The sequence below is a fragment of the Erigeron canadensis genome, chromosome 1 (genome assembly GCF_010389155.1).
Source record: "Erigeron canadensis isolate Cc75 chromosome 1, C_canadensis_v1, whole genome shotgun sequence".
Taxonomy (NCBI): Eukaryota; Viridiplantae; Streptophyta; class Magnoliopsida; order Asterales; family Asteraceae; genus Erigeron; species Erigeron canadensis.
Window position 1 is genome coordinate 27966313 of NC_057761.1, and position 21117 is coordinate 27987429.

The 21117-nt window shown below is 31.9% G+C and overlaps 3 protein-coding genes across 5 annotated transcripts; 1 reads left to right on the top strand and 2 right to left on the bottom strand.

Annotated features, from left to right (window-relative positions):
* Positions 1 to 286: 286 nt before the first annotated feature.
* On the bottom strand, positions 287 to 1463 carry LOC122588952 (F-box/kelch-repeat protein At3g06240-like). Its single transcript, XM_043761174.1, has 2 exons — positions 751 to 1463; positions 287 to 635 (listed from the first exon to the last, which is right to left on the bottom strand). The coding sequence occupies exons 1-2, from the start codon at positions 1461 to 1463 to the stop codon at positions 287 to 289; spliced, it is 1062 nt and encodes a 353-aa protein (XP_043617109.1).
* Positions 1464 to 2747: 1284 nt separating this feature from the next.
* Positions 2748 to 6109, bottom strand: LOC122588959 (methylesterase 17-like; the record flags this gene model as incomplete). The annotated part of the gene is made up of 4 exons (XM_043761185.1): positions 2748 to 3141; positions 3247 to 3381; positions 5156 to 5296; positions 5792 to 6109. Coding segments are annotated over 4 exons (876 nt in total), but the record flags the coding sequence as incomplete, so codon positions are not given.
* An 8393-nt stretch (positions 6110 to 14502) lies between these two features.
* On the top strand, positions 14503 to 20636 carry LOC122584916 (transmembrane protein 87B-like). 3 transcript variants are annotated; one of them, XM_043756992.1, is made up of 6 exons: positions 14504 to 14652; positions 15839 to 16772; positions 17831 to 17926; positions 18473 to 18609; positions 18779 to 18948; positions 20290 to 20636. In XM_043756992.1, exons 1-5 carry the CDS (start codon positions 14546 to 14548, stop codon positions 18927 to 18929), a joined length of 1425 nt encoding a protein of 474 aa, XP_043612927.1. In that variant the 5' UTR covers positions 14504 to 14545; the 3' UTR covers positions 18930 to 18948; positions 20290 to 20636. The 3 variants fall into 3 exon arrangements, with proteins under 3 accessions (XP_043612929.1, XP_043612928.1, XP_043612927.1); XM_043756994.1 differs by lacking the exons at positions 18473 to 18609; positions 20290 to 20636 and having other exon boundaries at positions 14503 to 14652; positions 18779 to 18901; XM_043756993.1 differs by lacking the exons at positions 18473 to 18609; positions 18779 to 18948; positions 20290 to 20636 and adding an exon at positions 18052 to 18465 and having other exon boundaries at positions 14503 to 14652.
* The last annotated feature ends 481 nt before the right edge of the window (positions 20637 to 21117 follow it).

The window sequence follows — 21117 nt, forward strand, 5'->3', positions numbered from 1 at the left end:
GATTGGAAGATAACCAGCATGAGCAAATGTTAAACGATCGTTTAGCTTTTTAAAAATTCAGTAATCAGCATACAAAGCAACACCAAGAATAAATAATATGTATTAAAAAAAAGTCAAGAATGTCAAATGCCTCATCTAATACTGGACATAAACAGATAGAGTAGACTGATTGAGCAAATTACTTGATGGCCCTTAATGTATTGCCTCTTTTAATTAGAGCTTCCACTTTGATTATTCAAGTACAACTATTGCTAACTCCTTTGTTTCTTGCAATCCAAATATGCTATCACAACTGATGCCTCACATTGCGTGCTACCGGCCAACCGAGGTTGTCAATATACAGAGCAACTCTGGTTAGTGTGTCATCTGTTCTGGTAGCCTTAAACAGTTTAGATGCGGCTGCATTTGGATCGTACAGAGCTAGACGAAGATCATGTCCAAAAAGGAACTTGCCGTTCAAAGTGAATCCAATCGGATCAATATTACCACTATACCCGGATAACACATGTATTTTCATCCATGAACTAGCCACCTTATACTTATCCATCACCCACACCTCACAATCACCATCACGAATGCAGGATATCACACAAAGCTTTCGGGACAATACTCCCAAAGCATTTCTTCGGCGACTCCTGCTTTCATTCCATAGTTTCGAAATTCAAATCAAACTCTATTATTGTTTCAAGCATCCAATCCGTATCATATTCACAAAGCCAATGAAGATGGCCATCATATCCATCCACATACACTTCATCGTTTTGGTTATGGGTGTAAACCCATGTAATATGGGATGGAAACTTTTCGGTGATGAATTCCCATGAATCCTTTTGCGTACTATAAACCTCTACGGGAAGAAATTCTTCAATTATATTATTCAGAGTATCCATAATGTATCTCATCTTAACAAGTTTATAATCACTAGTTTTGGGATCAAATCCAAACCGAAAACTTAAACCATATTTGAGGGCGTCTTTACATTTAACTATTTTAGTATAGGGTGGGAGAGCTATTGAGGCTGAGAGAGATGGGTTCCAGACGTAAAAGGAATCAGGATGGTTTACGTAATTAGATAAGCATATCAAGCCATTAACCGAACCGATTATAGTAATGCCTCCAAGTGGGTCTTTGATTAGATAAGTGACGTCTTCACAAGGAGATGCAGAGGGGTGGGCAGTATAAGGTTCCGTATATGGATGATTATCATCGCAAAAAAGCACTAGAATTTCGTTCTCGTTGGTATTGATTGAACGGTCGAAATGAGATTGGATAAAAGAGGGATGGGACAAATGGGCATTCCAGGTTTTAGAGAGGGACCTCAATTGAGCAAGCTGTTTAGCTCGTAATCGAAAGAATATGTTGCTTAATAACACATCGTCAGGGATACTAATATTATTATTAGTTGCTGATGATAAAGGCTTTTTTCTTACACGCTTAATACTTGTGGATGAACAACTACTCATACTTATAAATTGGTGGTCGGTCCTAATGAATCCTGTATGCACGTTATATAATAGAATCAATTAGGAGCCAAATCCATATAATAAAAAAGATTATTATATATAACTAAGATAAAGAATCGTCAACATATATGAAAGAATCATATGTAAAATAGATTGATGAAAGTATAATCATTGAAATTAATCATAATTAACTTTACCTGGCAATATATAAATACTTGTTTGTTTGAGAAGGAGGAGACCACGTAAATGGTTTGATCGAGAGCAAACGAACCTAAATTATTTATGATTAATGCATGTATTGTATTTGTATTGATATATATACAAAATTATTTAAATTATTTACTATTGTATTGTATTTATCCAAATTTGGGTGTAGCCACCATCTCTTTTTACAAACAACCCTCGTAAAAAAGCCTAGATTTCGGCCCATATGAGCTGATGACCCAAAGTTCGTCAAAAGCTCACCAAAATGACTGAGCATCACCTGATTTATAGGGCTTCTATTCCAAAATATTCAATATTTTCAATCGTTCTTGGTTTTTTTTTAACTCAATGTTATTGTAAACTCATATGCAGCTATTAAAACGTACATTGAATAATCTATACTTTGAATAATGCTTAGCCAAAAGTTTATTCGTTCGGTTCTTTCATTTAGATGCGAACTGCTTCACTTTCTTTCTGCTTTAGAACTTCAAGCTTTTGAACCTCGCGCGATCTTATCAATTTTTAAGAATACCCTTGCGTAGATGTACAACAGTTCACATTCCACCTTCCGTCTTTGGCGATTGGATTTGTTGATGGTAGTTACCAAGTTCTAAGAGTTCGATGAAAGTATATATATAGTAGGCGAACCGCGAACGCTATGAACCATGTGAAATATAATACGTAAAATTTACTTATATATAGAAGTGTAATTATACAAGAATTGTGGGTGTTAGAAGGTAAATACAATTGATTTGATTGTAAAACTTGTACATTAAGTTATGAAATTCCCCAAGATTTTCTTAATTTGCAAGCAGAATTGAAAGTGTTTGATATATAACTATATTTGGCCGGTGTCCGCGCAATAGTGGCACTATGGTTATTATTAACCTAAAGGTAAGTTCATTGCGGATGGAGGTGTGATGAATTTTTGCGGGGAGGAGGGGGACGAATTGTAAGTTATGATTTTTGTTATGTGTTTCTGCCTGAGAGAGAGATAAAGACTGAATTTTTTTTAAAGGCAAAAATGCAAATAAGGATGTTTTAATATGTAGGGTAAATTAGACATATCAAGTTTTTAAATTTAAGGAAGGACGTTCACTTAATATAGTATAAATACATAAATAAATATTTGGAGCTATATATATAGTCACACAAAGTCAAGTCTAACTAAATAAAACCAAAAATCCATTAATTAGTTGTAACCAATTGAAGCTGCAACCTTAGCAAATAACCCGAACAAAGCAAAAGGACTAGAGAAATTTGGGTGGTGATCACTCTCCAATACATAAACTTGTGAAGGCGGCCATTTCGCAATCATGCTGTCTTGTTGATGTGGTTTCACAACGTTATCATACATCGTCTTAATGTATACTCTAGGCACCTTTTCTATGCTTTCGTTAGCTTCTGGAAATCGAGCATTTAGTATTGCGCAAAGGGGGCCTGGTCGTAGTAGCATCGAGGCTAATATGTAATCCTACACAATATACACAGCAAAATTATACGATATCAACCCCTTGATCATCAAAAAATGTCGGGTATAATTATAGGGCCGGATTGATCGATAGCGTGTTTAGGGTACCTCTAAAGGGCTCATATGATATGAGATTTTACGTAGGAGCTCCTTTTTAATGCATGCGGATGTAGGAGGTTGATTAGCTCCTAATCCAAATACCAAATCATAAGCATCACCATATTCAGATAAGTCAGGTACTCCCTGTTATATATAGTATTTGCATCAAAGAAAAAGGTTTAAATGCAATATATCTAACTTAATTTGTATATAAAAACAAAAAAAGTTAAAAAACTAAAGAAAGAAATAAAGCTACTCAAGGATTAGCCGACAGGACAGTAATTAATTAAAGTTAGTTGATGTTATTATAGTTATCATTACCAATTTGTAAGTATTTGAATGAATATGAACGTGTTAGACTAAGTACACTACTAGTTTGTCATTTGTCAACGCCACTCATGTGATTGACCTTTTTTTTTTTTTTTTATGTTTTTTGAACTCATGACAAAATAGTGTTGCTTCAACTCGAAACAAATGCGAATGAAGAGTTTTTTTTTTTTAATCTAATGATATTTTCAGGGCCGTCTTTGATCATTTTCTTAGCGATTCTAAATATTTACCTAAGGATACTTTTAACCTATGCGTTTCGTGATAAAATCAAATGTCTAACTATTTAGGTCGGTTTAGTGGTGATTTTATTGGAATGACATGTTTTAGTTTGGTTAAAAATAAAATTGGGTGATTTGATTTTTTTTTATATTTATGTAATGTCTTACACACACTACACATAATATGCAATTTTATCCGCATTTTTAGATGTGTATTTTCATTTTAATTTGTCGCATCATTATGTTCACATTACCTACAAATGGTGTAACAAATTAAAAAGGAAAGCCTACACCCAAACTTTCGAATTTTTAAAACTTTCTACCTTTTAATGTGGATAAATTTTTAGTTCGATATATACATAAAAACATAACAAACTTTTATAATTATTTCGTGATAATTAAAAATAGAATAATTACAATAATATTATTTCTAATGACAACACCACAAAGTTATAGTCGATAACACTTCCTAGTTCCTAGTGGATGGTTGATTGTATATTTGTTTCAGGATTTGTGTCCTTTGGTTTTGCAACGTCGAGCGGTCGAGCCAAAAGCAAAAAGACAAGTATAGCATCAGTTGGGCCCAAAGCCCCAAAATATGCATAGCATTCAGCTCCCACTCTTTATCTACACGTCATCAAAACCCACTATTTTGCCTCTATTCCAAAGTGTCGTACAACTAACTCATGACTGGAAATTCAATTGCCTTTTGTAGTTTTGTATAATTCGTATTTGCCATTTTTTAGTTCGGGCTATTTGAATCCGACCTCTTCGAATTGTTTGTTTGCAAGGGTATAATTACAAACACAATTATTGAACTCTTTTAAGATCGACATGTGATATGCTTTGCCAGCTTTGGTATTAACAATGCAAACTAGCTTATAAGATAAATCGAACTAAAAGTAAGTGTATAGGCAAAAAAAAAAAAAAAAAAAATTCACTCACTACAAGTTAATTAAATTATTGTTTAATTGATGAAATCAAGTTGATCTTTATAAACTCATGAAGTTATAGACAATTTGGTAATGATACAGTAATGAATTACAGTATATTATTAAGTGTTTAAACGAGATGAAATTCAATTATGTAAAAAAAAATAAAAAATTTATAAATGAAGACTAACGCGGTTATTATTTCATAATTGTGTATCTAAAAAATTGGGTTCAAGACGAGGGTCGGGTTTGCCCCTCTCTAGGGCCTCCACACGATATGAATATATCTATGAGAGAGTGCCAACTTTTTTCCTTCTTCCATGATTCATGGATATTTGCTAATGTAATAGTATTTGTTTTATGCTTAATGTATCATGCTTAAAATCTCTAGTTAATTAATACAAATATACAAAGAGGTTTAATATATAATAAACTTACGTCTTTAGTGTCTTGTTCTGTTAGAAGTCCATTTTTAAGCATGGTAGCTGCAACATATATTGCAGCACTTATCTTATTCGGAAACTTGTAAGTTGCTAATGTTATGTTTAGTCCCCCTGCGCTATGTCCTACCAATATCACCTGCAACAAATTAAAACAACCATTTTAATGTTATTTAGCAATGCAAGTCAAACTTTTCTAGCAATAAGTCAACTATCAACAGTTAACATTATGACCCTATATATGACATTTCATATAGTTTGAAATCAATGCTTCATAATATTTAGATGATTTTACACTTGTACATATCTCATAACCAGACTTAAAAAAAAAAAAAAAAAAAAAAAAAAAAAAAAAAAGTGATTTACCATTTTTTTTTTAAGGGATGTGATATTTGTACCATATTTATGTAATTGATACTTGTACAGTCTATAATAATACTTGTATAATATGGTAAAGAATATTAAAAAAATTGGTACAAATATCACAACCCTTAAACGAAAAAAATGGTAAAATCACTTAATATTTTATGGTTAAAAAACATATTGTATGATTTGAAACCATGACGTTCGTTTTTAATTATGCTTCACGTTTCGTAAGAACTTGTACATAATTATTAAAAAAAATTTATTGCACCTTTTGATCATGAGGCAATGAAGACAAGAAATCAAGGAGAGGCTTGGTGTATTCATCAAAGGAAAGGATAGTGTTAGGGTCAGTAGGATCTATGCCAGACCCTTTAAGGTCTATACAAGTGACCTTGTATCCAGAGTTGTACATCATGCTTTTGAGCTTGTACCAACACCAGCTTCCTCCGCCTATGCCATGAATAAGCACAAAGTGTGGCTTCAATGGAGTCTCCTCCTCTTTTACACACTGATCACAATCCCCCATTTTCTCTCTATGTTCACTGTTTTTGCCAATATATGTTTTTTTGGGTCTTTTTGTGGGTATTTATATTGATTTTTGTGGTGAATTTTATGTGCCAATTAAGTGGTTGGAATAAACACATCAATGGGACATGTCATACATCATTTTCATCTATATTTAATTTATATGTTGTGATGTGGATATAATCCTCGAAAACCGTAGCTCGTTGGCCGGCGGAGGTTTTGAAGGATCCTAAATCAGAAATCGAAATAAATTATGATCGAATTGATAGTTGGTGTAGGGCTGCAGGCCAACTATTGCCTAATGCGTTTTTGGTTCCATATATTTTCTTATGGTAATGTTGTCGTTGCTAGTTGCTTGTTTAGTATCGTTTATTAATAGGTAAATAGGTAATAACACCGTGCTATATATATCCTTCCACAAGGCGTTAAAAGAAACAAAAAATTCCACATGATTTATTTCCCTATAAAAATAATACTGCAATAAACTAGCAAATGTTGATTTTGGCTATATTTTACATAAGTTTTTGAAGAGATTTAGTTTTTTATTTTAAACTAAAAACTTATAAAGTGTTAAAAGTTTTGTTTGAATGCAACTAGCTTTAGCTTTTATTTGTAAGAAAAAGCTTCAAAATGAAACGCTAGTTGAAATAGCTTTTCATAAGTTTTAGCTTTTCGATTAAGCTTTTAATCTTTAAAAGCTACACAAATACCTTTAAAGTTGCAGTTACAATACCAAACATTTTTTTTTAAACTACAACTTACAGCTTCAATTAAAAGCCACAACTACAATCTACAACTACAGCTACTTTGGTCAAACATACCTGAATCTTTTTAAATAACAAAATTGGAAAACTCCTATCTTCGTAATGATATATGGCATTTGAAATGCATTTCGGTGATTCATTAACTAACATCGATTATACTAAAACAAATTTTAACCGGCCCGATACATACAAGTGGCGATGAATACTTAAGTGAATTGAAAAACTCATTGTTTTAATCGGTAGAAGCAGTCTCAAAGTAGGGACAAAACTACACTTATTACTTTTCCAAACTACCCAATATATACAACTGGTCTTAGATCAAGTGAACAACTGAAGCCCTTTTTGAGGGTTTTAGTGAAGGAGATTTTGGCTTGGATACCAGAGATCGTATCTTAAGTTCACATGGTTTTGGACATTTACCTATTTATACGCATGCAGACTGTGTTATCGCACTCTTGGTCTCCAGGAGTGCCTTTGGGTTCCAATCTCTAGTATATTGTTCGCTTGAATGTCACTGCTAGAGTTCGAAGCACTAACCAACTAACAAGTCGATCATTTAAAAAAAAAGGACTTTATTAAATATTATCTTTAAAATTATATATTGGAATAAGACCGAGTTGTTATCTCGTTTGATATTATATGTATTTCCAATATTTTGTATGTTCCTTTAAATCTGTTAATATCACATTCAAAGGCCGACAAGTATCGTCATTTTTTAGTACTATAAACGGTATTCTACTAATTTTTGGTTCGCGGGCCCAAAAGTGTCGTTTTATACGGCTAAAATGGGATACGTAAGAAAAACTCCTAACTTAATTTCGATATATATAGTATAAAGATAAGATAAGATGATATAATAATGCTATTTTCAACACGATCGGTTAGATACCATTGTCTACTACTACTTTCCGTACAAAATAATATCCAATTTGCCTTAATATGATTCATTGGCATATATGTTAAACAAATAAATTAGATGGTCATGTATGTTTACTACAAATGGCTCTTGCCATTTCATTCGGTAATATGTTTTGTGCGGTTTGAGATTCGTAAGTTGTGGTTTGTGCTTAGAAGTGTTCATTTGCAAAATGATATATAGTGGATGCAACAATCAAAATCTAAAAAGAATATAGCAACACTGGTATCAACTTAAAAAAAATAAAGAGTTTTGTTTTTGTAGCTTAAATATTTTTGTCTCGAACATATTTGTGTAAGAAAAATCTTAAGGTAGTTTATCCAGTATTTAACTAAAACTAATATCTAATATATCTTAGAAAAATCAAGTAGCATATACTTCTCCCTCTCGAATTACTTCTTGCTTGTATATAGTTGTAACTTAATATATACTTATATATCACGTCATTGGATTTAATCAAAGTGGATTAGATATCATATATCAGCTAGGATAGGTACATAATTGGATTATGATTAAATGATGTAAAAGTGGAAAATGTAAATGAAGGTTTGTTCGTGTCATATTGTGTTCAATTTTTGTGATGATTGAGGTACAAGAACAACTGTAAAGGGTATAGAATCTCCACACTATGGACAATCATATAAACCAAATCTGGTCACACCAATAACACAGTTCTCCTGTCTCTAAATTTAATTATTAGAATGTATCAGATTTTTACACTTAAAGGGAGGTGAAGGTGGTAGTCGACGCTGATAGCTATGCGGCGTTAACTGCATCCGCTATCCAACATTAGTACCACCTCTTTAAACTTCATGAAAGTTTATAAGATACAGGTGGTGATGCCTATACAACCATTAATTTTTTTGCTTTTTGTGAACGGTTATGTTTTATTTACTTTGTTCTCATTAATTACCACAATCATCAAAGAGTGATGCAAAAAAATTTATCGGTATCTTAACATATGACAATTTCAAGAATAGATCTTAGTTACCCTGGCTACAAAACGGGTTGGTTGTTTTTGTCATATCCCTTGTCATGTTCTCTTTGTTAGGATACCATCATTGGAAACTAATGAATTATATACTTACATATTATTATTTGAAAAAATAAATATAATGTTGTTACACATTGGATGAAACATCACTCACATATTAACATTAAAATGTATAAAACATCAAAAGCAAAAGTCCTATATTTATTTCTAAAATATATTAAAAAAATTAATATGTAAGTAATTTTTCATTCAACTTATATGCCTAATAACATCATATTCACTTCTTTTTTTTTATTTTTTAGATTTATCAATATTTGTCGTATGTATTTTAAAAGGATTTGTAAGAAGTGTAATTTGATTTGTGCTCACAAAATCAAGTGTGTTCCAGGCGGGTATGTGATTGATTGCTGCAGATCCCCAATTGTCATCAAAACACTTCACTATACAAATATTTATATAAGTTTATTTTATTTTCTTCTTTAGTTTAATGACACAGCAAATAATCTTTCTTTAATGTATGGACTATATGGAGTATTACTTTCCCAACTTCCATATTTATTTTTTATGATACTTTCCTGTCACGTTATTGTGCATATTGTTTTTTAAAATTAACTATCATACATTCATACGGAGTATTTCATTAACTAGTTAATGAAACTCATCTTAAGAATGAACATGCGATTAATTAGTAACGTCTGGTATTGTCGATACGGTTTTTAAAAATCATCAAAATATAGTATCGATTTCATGTCTCATTTGGAATTCGGTACTGCTTTCCGCTACCATTTCCCGTCTTCCCGATATCGTGGTCCTAAATGGCGTGAAACAACAAAAGTTGGTGCAAGTCCTGGTCCTACTTGAAATTTGGTATCACTTCTCATTACTAAGAGCATCTCCAATAATTAACTTTTTTTCGTTACTAAGGGCATCTCCAATGGTTAATCTTTTAGTTAAAAGATTTTTAAAAAAAAGCTTTTAAAAAACCTTTAACTACAATGGTAAAAGTATTTCAAAACCTCCAAAACCATTAAATTGTAAATTAATATTGATGAAAGAGAGTGTTAATATTTTTCAAAAGGTTGAGGTTCTTCAACCTATTAAAAAAAAAGTCATCTAACTCAATGGTTGGAAAGCTTTTTATAGACTTTTTTTTTATACAAAAAAGCTTTTGATAATTTCTTCATTGGTAGCAGAATGATACCTGGACTTCAAGAAATTCTCACTATTAAATTTTTTGTTTAATAAGACAATTCAATCTGATGACTTTATAAAACTACCATATTGTGATGCTCCTGGTATCTAAATATCGGTGACTAAAAAACTTAACAAATATGTATATATATACGAGAGAAAGTACTCGTGCGTTGCGTCGGTGAGATGGTGAGGTGATAGCCAAATGACTTAGCCGTACGGGCTCCGCCTTGGGATTTAAAAATTCGTCGAAAGTATATTGAATATGAAAGAGCATGAAATTTTAAAAACACCCATATAATTTTTATAATTTTTCGATGTACGGTTTTTGAGATAAATGATTTTGAATGAATTAGAGGATTAAAATGATTTATGGAAGAGAGAAAAAAAAATGAGTGGTTGAGATTTGAGGAGAAGAGAAAAATAAGTGGTTGAAAAGTTGAAAGTTGAAAAAATTTGAAGGTAACAAATGTTTTATAAAGTTACAGATTAAACCTTTGAATTTGATAAACATACATAACCCTCCTGAAATTTATATAATCTCCCCTTGTTTTACTTAAGATAGGTAATGTCTGTTTTGCCTAATCTTTCCCTTAGTTTAATGATAAAATTTACTTTTACATTGATAAAAAACAACATCAAGTTTTTCTAAACAAAAATATACTCTCTTTTAACTTTAAAATTTTAAAAATTATTTTACTCAAGTATGCATTAATTATGAAATTTTGTCAAGAGTAGTAAGTACTGGCGTGCAATATATCTGCAAAGTGAATAGTATCGTTTAAGGGCCAAGAAAGCATGGATTGTTTGGCTTTGTGGACACACTGCATGTTAGCAGCCTAGCTTGATGGGATTCCTTTGGCCAATATGTACGTGTTCATTACAAATAAGATAAGACTCTTGCACTTTAATTTGATACTGCTAATTAATAAACATCATGAAATACGTACAATCGACTAGCTTATTATGTTGAATGTGCTCGATATTGTGAAAGTATGATTCAAAATGAACTATATTATAACTCGACTCGTGCAAGGGCAGTAGCAAAGGGGGGGAAGCCAATGCCTTCCCTCGAAATTCAAAGATGGTTATGTATTTTAATTTTTTAATGAAATTTTAAAACTTTTTATACGTTTTTAACATTTTGTCTCCTTTTAGAATTATATTTCATGAATTTTTAAATTTGTCTCATGCTCCCATATGAGATTTTATCTGGTACCGCTTCTGGACTCGTGGTAAAGGTCGTACAAGTCGAAGTAGATTTTTTTATAAAATATAAGGTGAAAGAGTAGGCTGAGGGTTGTTAGGTTCGGATGATTGGATCTGTTTAACTTTAGTCTTTGTATAGAGCCCGTCTCGTATAGACACGAAGTTATATCTAATTTATAAAAACCGGTTAACTAAAAACACAAAGTTATGCATATAATTTATACATACAGACATCAAAAATATTATCTAATTTATAATGAAATTATCATGTTATATACAGACATCAATTTTCCTAGGTATATGTTATCATGTAACAAGTACTTTTGCGAAATTGGCATAGATATAAGTTAGTCGCAGAATTATAAAAGCCATCGAGATCATATGCACAGATTATTCGGCCTATCCTGGTCGCCTGCGGTCTAGAAAATGATTCTAAGAATATAAAACAACGTCAATGCATAACGTCAATGTTGGGCTCAGGACCAATCTTATGTTCCCTTTCATAGGTAGTCCTTATTTCCTTAATAAGCTGAACGGGCCTTTGAAAACATGCAGCTATAGCCCATTTCTGAAATTTTCTTACCATTTTTCTCCTCGCGTAACTGTGCATAAGTCATAAAAATGTTTCTTTTTATACTTTTCTCGAAAAGATCAGATTATAACTAATTTTATAGACTCTCAAACTAGTGTGATATTGGATTAGTATCGAAGACACTAAATATTAAGTTACCATATATAATGTAAACGAGACGTTACCCGGGCGATGCCCCGGGAGACATTATATTTATTGTGTTTCGTACTATGTAAAAATTATTACATGCTTTTAGAAACATTATTTAGTTCAAAACCTGAGTTGATATTAATTTTTTAATGGGTAAGCAATTATAAATTAGAAAAAATCGACGATATAATTTTATAACAGATTAATATATTAGATAAACTCTAAAAGATAATAAATATGAAAGTAGAATATTTAATATAAAAAAACAAATTAATAATAAAAACATAATTAAAGCTAATTTCTTAAATCATTGAAAATAGAAAGTGAAAAAAAAATCCATAATTATAAAACATCAACCGAAATAACATTGAAACTAATAAGTATAGCAATCAAAATTTTTGGAGATGGTTAGGTGTATATATCCAAAACATACACCCTACTGTTATGTGTATATATACTATGTAATAGTTTACTTGTACTAAGATGAGATAATTTTAAAAATGTTAAAAACTTAAAAAATAATAATATGCAATTAAAATAAGTGATCTTTTGTAAACAAATTGGAAGTAATTTAGAATATCAAAACATAATTTGTCAAGCCCAAAATTAAAAATATAAGATGGGTCCAAAAGAAAATAAAGCGGCCCACTAAGAAAATAAAAATGGGCCCAAAGAAATAAAACGGCCCGTTACTATTTTTTACACGTATTTTCATAACTTTGTTTTTAATATATATATTAATATATAATATTAAATAACGATCAAATGTTTTATAAGAAACATTTTTATCCATGTTTCATTAATATAAATAATTAAGAAAAATGCTAAACGCAAAATGTAAAAAAAAAAAAAAAATTATACTTTTTATATCAAAAGTCCAACCCTAAATTTTATACTAAGTGTACAATGCACCTTAATCGTCTGCGTTTAGTAAAACCCATTAATTAATTGTATATTATATTTACTTTCTCCAATGTTAGTCGTGAGATTGATCAAAGATAATTCGACTGTGAATTTACTCTAAAATTAGTGTGTGGGAAGGTATAAAATATCTACCAATAAACTAAAACAGGATTGTAGTATCTTTTGATCGACATGTGGCGCTGTGTTAAAACGCCAAGTATCTTTTTTATATATACGTTAAAAAAAATCTATTTAATTAATAATTTATTTTTAATCTCATCTATGTGAATTAAACTACAATATCTATCTATAGTAATAAGTTTATTATTAATTTATTAATAGAGTAGTATACGAAACATATATGATTAGCTAGGATTAAATATAGTACTTATAATGAATCTTAGATATTCTACAATTCCTCATCTGTTTCGTAAAGTAATTTTTTTTAAAATCAACCTCAAAATATTAATTTTTTAATATATTAAAACACTAGATTATATCCCGCGTAATACGTGGATATGTATATCTACCAATAAACTAAAACATGATTGATATATTCTTGAAACGACACACGGCGTAATCTTTGATCGACACGTGTCATTTTAATTTATTTATTATATTAAGTTAGCTTTTTTAATTGTATATAGATTCAATTTTCTTATTAGACTTAGAATTAAACTTCAACTCTTAACTTATTGATACAATACACATCATAACATTATTTGATTGATTGTTTTCTTATTGATAAAATTGTCTATTTTTCCTTCTCAAATCTTCAACTCATATTACTTATATTACTTAAGATTTCAAAATTTTGAGTTTATAATATGAAATCACAATGATATTTGTAGTCATCCACTATTCTTACAAGTTTGATGTGATTGTAAAAATTTAAGGTAAATCCAATACTTTAACTAAACATATACGAGTATTATATTTATCATTAATGTTTATTATAATTTAGCTTCGATCATCGGTTAACTTTAACCATTTATTTCATACTCACCAATCATGTGTGAGACATATTCGAATTTGTTTATGATAAAATCTATATAGGTAGCGTACATCGTACGAGTATCTATACTCTATATTAAAGAAAATATCCCCCATGTTGAAAGTTACATGGGTGGAAATGTTTAAAATGCCCTCCCATATAATATTTTCACCTACAACCCTTTAAAATATTTTCATATACACTATTCTCTTAACATTAATAATTAAATTAACTATCAATCCTTTATTTTCTAAAATATCTCCATTAACCTTTTAAATCAATTACTTTTATATGAATTATCTACGGCACTCGACGTCGCATCCATCACCCACACTCGCCTCCACCATCACACCGTCGCCATCACGACCACCGCCGCATCGCGCGGGTACAATGCTAGTTATAACTAGTTAGAATATATAAAGGAAAGTAAAAATAATAACGGAGTAATAATAATTAAATAAAGATGAGTTTTAAAAATTGAATAATACATGCGAAAATAATAAAAATAAACACTAGTATTATGGTAAAGGCATTTATTAGTGTGAAACTTGTAGACAGAAAAAAGGTATAGGGAAGGGAAGCACTGAGAATAATCATAACATTTTCATATGTCCCATATAAAATCGAAAGAAAGAAGATAATGAGATTGAGTAGTCGTAGTAGTAGTATTTTTCTGGTGAAAATATCTTTATTATTATTATTATTATTATTATCGAGGGTGGTTAATGGCTCGATCCATGAATACAAAAATGAAGGATTCATTCCAAGATTTAATTCTTATTTTTTTCATGGCGGTAGTGAAGGAATGTATGCTTCTTTTTCCAACCTTCATCTCAATTCATCCTACTCCTCTAATATTCAAGATAATAATAATAATAACAATAACAACAAAAATGGCAAATCCTTCATTAGGTATAATAACATTACATTTACATTACCTTTTTTTTGTTGTTGATGATCTACAAACAATGTTGTTGTTACATTGACATGTTTTGAATTATTATTGTTATTAGTATAACTGAGAAATGTTTTAGCTCAAAAACAAACATATATGTTTCTTTTACTTTAGAACTAGTTTTATGTTCCACCTTTAGAATTTATTACTCTAGGATGATCTTATATATAAATGTGTAAAGCAATTTCTTGTTGAATTTTATTTTAGTTTTGTTGTTATTTATATGTGAGATAGAACTAGAGAGATACTTTTCGGATGTTGAAATTCCGACAGGCCCCACCCCACACCGTTATCAAAAGTTCCATGTTTTTCCTTAAAAAAAAGACGACCGTTTCTCGTAGGAGTTAACCCAAGCTCACCCAGGGGTGCGCTATAAAGGCAGCCTTATTGACCGATACACCTTCACCAGGAATGTCATAGTAATTTAGGTACACACTTGAGGAGGCGGCAACTATAGAGATACTTAGTTAAGTTCACAAACCAAAATTTCTTTTTTACATCTATACTATTTGAAGCATTGCTTTCTGAATTTGCTTACGTTTAGTGTTATTTATCTATATTGAAAGAATGAAGGATTTAATGTTACTTCGTCGTTAGTTGCTTTTATAATCTGCTTCCTCTTATTTAGCCTATCATTGGAGACATACATAACTTCGTTGTAGACCCACTGAACACATACACAATGAGGGTCGTTGGACGAGGGCCTGCACTCACTCCGTTCTCCTCCCCTTAGGTATAGACCAGGCTGTAATTTTGTATGGGATTTTCAAGTCACGCATGAGCCCAGAAAAAGGATTTCAGCGCCCCTCTCTAGATAAGAAGCAGAACGCGCAATCACCTAAGTATTTCTAGTTAAATTTGCTTGCATTTACTTATTATTCGTGACTATGAAAGTTGACAGATTTTCAAGTTTGTTGGTTAGTGTCTACTTAATAAGCATGTTGGTCGATTAGGCATCCTTTGGCTAGTGTGTTCTGATTGTAGTGTAAATATATCTGATATATACACATCACATCTGCTTGTATTTGTTTAATTCATAGTTGAACTGTGATTCAAATGCAGCCACCTCTTAGCTTCACAAAAGTTCAAGGATTTCCTTTTGAACTAATGGTAATGCCGCTTTAAACCACTATATGATTCCAGGTTTGAGTCTATAACCTTTCGAAGACCAAAGGAGGTTGCTGCTAAACAGAACGAGATGCAACAAAGTACTGGTTTGGTGGAGGCAATAATTGTTGAAGTGAAAAACCGGGATAAGATTGGGGGTGCTTATTTAAACTCTAATGCAATATGTTGTACGCCCGTACTTGCCAGTGATGGTTCCTGCAAGGTTGGAGAAGTCATCATTCGCCAAGACCCCAATAACCCTGGCTGGCCTAAACGGATTCAAACCCCTTTTGAGGGAAAAAGTGAAGAAGCAAAGATGATGCTGCAAACCGTTGAGATTAACAGAACGGGAATGTATTATCTTTACTTTATGTTTTGTGATCCACAGCTAAAGGGCACAATACTGAGTGGCAGAACCGTTTGGAGAAATCCAGATGGTTATCTACCAGGAAAGATGACACCGTTTATGCATTTTTATGGATTTATGTCTTTAGCTTATCTTATTCTTGGTCTCATATGGTTTCTTCGGTTTGTGCAACATTGGAAGGATATAATACAGCTGCATTACCATATCACAATTGTTGTTGGTTTAGGGATGTGTGAGATGGCTCTTTGGTATTTTGAGTATGCAAATTTCAATGCCACGGGAAGCAGACCGATTGGAATTACCCTCTGGGCAGTCACATTTAGTGCCTTTAAGAAGACGTTTTCTCGTCTTCTTCTTCTAGTTGTATCAATGGGTTTTGGTGTAGTGCGACCTACCTTAGGAGGTGTAACTTTGAAAGTGTTGCTTCTTGGTGTTATTTATTTTGCTGCTTCAGAAGCACTTGAGCTTGTTGAGAATCTTGGAAATATCAATGACTTTTCTGGGAAAGCAAGAGTTTTTCTGGTGCTACCTGTTGCTCTACTTGATTCATGCTTCATTCTTTGGATCTTCTCATCATTATCTAAAACGTTGGAAAAGCTTCAGGTAAAAATTATTTTCGCTTCGTTGTAATCTCAATTATAATACCGTTTTTTTCTTGATAGTAAATAATACATTACTGCGTAAATATCAAGTCTGCCATGCCCAAAATAGGTATGTAGTATTTTACTTATTGCTATCAGGTAAAGTTATTTTGATGTGATTGTACTGTTAGTGTCTTGGTTTTGAATGGGATAATCTTGTGGATCAGAACCTGGTAACCTTGTGCAAGTTGGGTCAGGTTTACCTAGAACCTTTTCCCCCATAAAGTCATTTATCCATAAATAATTAGTATGTCAAATGTGAATGCATATGCTATATCATATTAATAGAAATGCAACTTTTGAATGAAATGATTTAGGAGGTTTTATGAAATAAAGTACACTTTAAAACAACCTTTGGCCCGTTGCCTTTCAAGATAAATATTCCCATTGGAGATAACATAAATCAGAATAGAGATGGTTACTCATTAATTTGGGTCGAGATTTTCACATCTATTCTGCAGTATGAAAAGTTCCTTGCACGTTGGCAATGTACATATATGGAACTGTAATGTTTGTGTGTTCTGTATGCTTTATACGATAATTTACATATTTTCTGCATGCATTTTCCTTACATATCCTAATTTTAGAATTATGTGCACTAATGGCTTCCTAGATTAAGAAAATGAAACTTTGTATCTGCTGCCTTCTTCAGTTAATTTTCCCAAAATAAGATTAATATGAATTGCCGAAAGTTGGCACTTTATTGTATGCATGTGGTATATTACTAAGTAAACTGTCAAAATACAGTTTTTTTGATTCAAGACCAATTTAAATATTACATATGGGCTACACAGACCATACTTGAATGAAAATTTTCACTTCTTTGCTATATGGATAAAAAAAAAGTTCCTTTTTTGATGTTTGCTTAAGATCAAAAGTTGGCAATTAGCTTTGAGTATAGAAGTTGTATGGAAGATAAAGGGGGTGTGGTCTTCTACTCCTGCATCACAAGTTCACAACATGATGTTTGATTTTGATGAACGTTGACTAAATTATATCTATTTGGCTATCTTCATTCAGTTACGGAGAAGCATGGGAAAACTTGAACTATACCGAAAGTTTACTAATGCCTTAGCTGTATCAGTATTGGTTTCTGTTGCTTGGATTGGCTACGAGGTACTCTATTGTCTATGACTCTATACTTCTTCATTCGCCTAATCGCTTTAAGCATGACAGTTTTCCATAATTAATTTCTATCTGTATATCTTCTCTGCATATATGTCTTTGGCCACTTTAACTAGATGCGGAAAATGGAAGGCTGCAGAACAGGGTAGAACGGCCCACGTCGGATTGGGCTGATATGTCAACACCTTTTTACCATATAATATTTTCTTATTATTTCAAAGAAAGTGTTTTAGTAAATTTGTAGCATTGAAAACACTTTGGACTTTCGGTATTTTGGACCTGTTTGACCTGTAGGAGGTAAATTATAGCCCGGATCAATCGCATTTTTTGGTAAATGGTTTGATCTTTAAAAGTTAAATGCAAATTTTTCAAACCATTTGTTAGTTTTTTTGTTAACCATCCTTGATAATAATTATTTTGCTATACGGATAGATGATCAAATGAAGTGCTACAATGTCTAGTAGTTGCTGACAATTTTCCTTAATCCACACACAAGTGATTGTATGTATGACAACTGTCAATTTTCTTTTCATTCAGTTGTATTTCAATGCAAGTGATCCCCTGAGTGAATTATGGCAACGAGCTTGGATCATCCAAGCTTTCTGGGCTCTGTTGGCATATATACTTTTGGTTATCATATGTGTTCTTTGGTCTCCCTCCCATAATCCTACTAGGTACCGATGAACCAATTTGGGACTAAATTCATTCCAAATTTATTATGGATATCAGTCATATCATATTTCATACACAATTACATCGAGATTACTGCAAATGAAGTTTTTGACTCTATAAATTAAAACAGAGGGGGTATATGGGTACTCAAATTATTGTTCAAATGTGCAGATATTCATATTCGGAGGTTGAGGACATAGAAGAAGAAGGTATCTCTTTGACAAGCGCTGCAGTCAAAGTGTCGGGAGAGTTGATGGAGCGGAAGCCAGCAATCATAACAGATCGTGTGTTTGAGGTTATTGAGGAGGATAAAAGAGAATGATACTACAACTATTCTCCTGGTACTACCCTTGACTATCATGACCTCACACAAAAAATCTATATTTATGTTTAATTGGGGGTGTTTGGATGTCCATTGTATAACTTGTTATCTGAATTGCGACCTTATGTCGCAATAATCACTTTTTAATGTTTGGAAATCATGTGCTACTTCTGATTTCTAGTTAATTGTGGGTGAAATCATGGGTTTAGTTGTTAAAAGCGCTCGCTTAAGCCCAAGGCCCATAATGGGAAAGGCGACATTATGGGGAAGGAATCCGGTTTTAAGGATATAGAAACCTAACAAAAGAAAGGAAACCTGTTTTAAGGATATAGAAACCTAACAAAAGAAAGGAAACCTGTTTTAAGGGATATAGAAACCGGTTTTAAAGATATAGAAAGTTGAAAACCGGTTTCCATTTTTTTTTGGAAATCCATAAGGGGTTTCTATTGTTTACTCATAGGGTTTCTATTCATTTCTTTAGGGCTACAGAAATCAGTTTCCTCACATTACTAGTGTATGTTATCGTTCTTTAGTAGTTGGTTTTATGCTTTTCTAAATTCTACTATAGATGATTTCCACATAATTATGAATAATTTGGTTTCAAGTTTTTTGTTTCCAATTTATGAGTAATGTATGCTGAACTTTTTGATTGAATGCATTGTGAGTTATTAAATGGTATTTAGTAATTTGAATGGAATTTGGTTTGTTTTTTACTTAAGTGCGCTTTTTTTTCTTCGGGCCCGCGCTTTTTTTGCGCCTCTCACCTAGGCCACATTTGAGGTCATTACGCTTTGAATGCGCCTTCGCTTTTGACAAAGTAGTAGAGCAGTATCTGTATATCCACGATTAATGTCTTATGAACTAAATGATAAAACTACTATTCTTACATACCATTGAAGGCCCGAAGGGTCTTTGGCCTACCGTGTGACCAATCAACCAAGGTTCCGGGTTCAAGGCTCAGTTGGGATGATTGGCCTAAATATTAGGTGTTATAGGTGTGTAAGTCTTTGCTTTTACTATTAAAAGATAACAAATTTACGTACATACCTTTTTTGTTTTAACACATATCTACTTCCATTTTACAAAACATCTCTCATTTCCTTGGCAAGAAGGTTCTTTCTTTTCTTGTCCGTTAGTTTCTTAAATAATCAGAATTTGTCACCAAAAAACACCTGCTTATTACAACTGCATACACCTACGGTCTGTTAAATTAGAGTTGATATACTAAGTGATTACTTTAATTTGCATACTCATTTTCGCAACACGCTTCTAAACAACCTCTAATTGCGCTTATAATGATACTGATATTATGCAGAAAGTGTAATCAAAATGTTTGAATGGCGGGGTCGTTCTCTTGCAGAATTCATTGACCTCTGGGTTGCAGAGTTATATTACAGCAGTTGGATCTGGCATACTATCACTCGTGATTCCGTGAATCAACAAAGTTGGCAACAACGTTAGCAAGTGTTAACCATTTCATGTGGATTGCAAGCCTTTTATGAGACTAGCCTTTCTTTTGAATTGTTAGCTTCCAGCTTCAATTATCCTTCCCCATATAACGGAAGAAATCTTTATCAGATTAACTGAAATCTGTGTAACAGAATACATATGATTTATTTTGACCAACTACTTAGGTGAAAAGAATAAGATAAGATTTTATGTACTTGAATATTTTGACTTTTGCTTCTATTCTTTTCTTTTTCTCAATTTGAACATTTAATGGACCAGATATACACAAAACTTTAAACGGATGGGCTAAATTTTTTTTTGAAGCTTATTATATATATATATATGGCTACCACTACAAAGTAGAAAAAAATAAGATTAGTTTTTGATTTTAGCCATTGAAAATAAACCCACAAATTAATCTCCACAATTTAAATTGAAAGTCAACATGGTAAATCTTTTATGATATTTAATGTAACTCTTTTTATACCATCACATTAAAAAACTTGCCTTTTAAATAATGTAACTGATGAAACTTTGCATTTTGTGTAAGTTGCTTCTGGACATTTACATACATACAATAGATATACCAACTTTTGTTGTCGATTACGTGAACTTAGTTAAAAGCTTATGACAAAAACGTTGTAACATGCCTAGATGTTTTAACAAATGCAAAACATTTTTAGGTGGATATTGTACAGAATTTCATTTATATTTATGATGTTTTTTAGTATATAGATTA

Bases quoted from the DNA above. Each gene is read 5' to 3' on its own strand.
- LOC122588952 (XM_043761174.1), bottom strand. From the start codon at position 1,463: ATGAGTAGTTGTTCATCCACAAGTATTAAGCGTGTAAGAAAAAAGCCT. The intron at 636-750 runs GTATGTGGATGG...GAATGAAAGCAG, and splicing joins CATAACCAAAACGATGAAGT to GAGTCGCCGAAGAAATGCTT.
- LOC122584916 (XM_043756992.1), top strand. From the start codon at position 14,546: ATGTATGCTTCTTTTTCCAACCTTCATCTCAATTCATCCTACTCCTCT. The intron at 14,653-15,838 runs GTATAATAACAT...ATATGATTCCAG, and splicing joins AATGGCAAATCCTTCATTAG to GTTTGAGTCTATAACCTTTC. The intron at 16,773-17,830 runs GTAAAAATTATT...ATCTTCATTCAG, and splicing joins AAACGTTGGAAAAGCTTCAG to TTACGGAGAAGCATGGGAAA.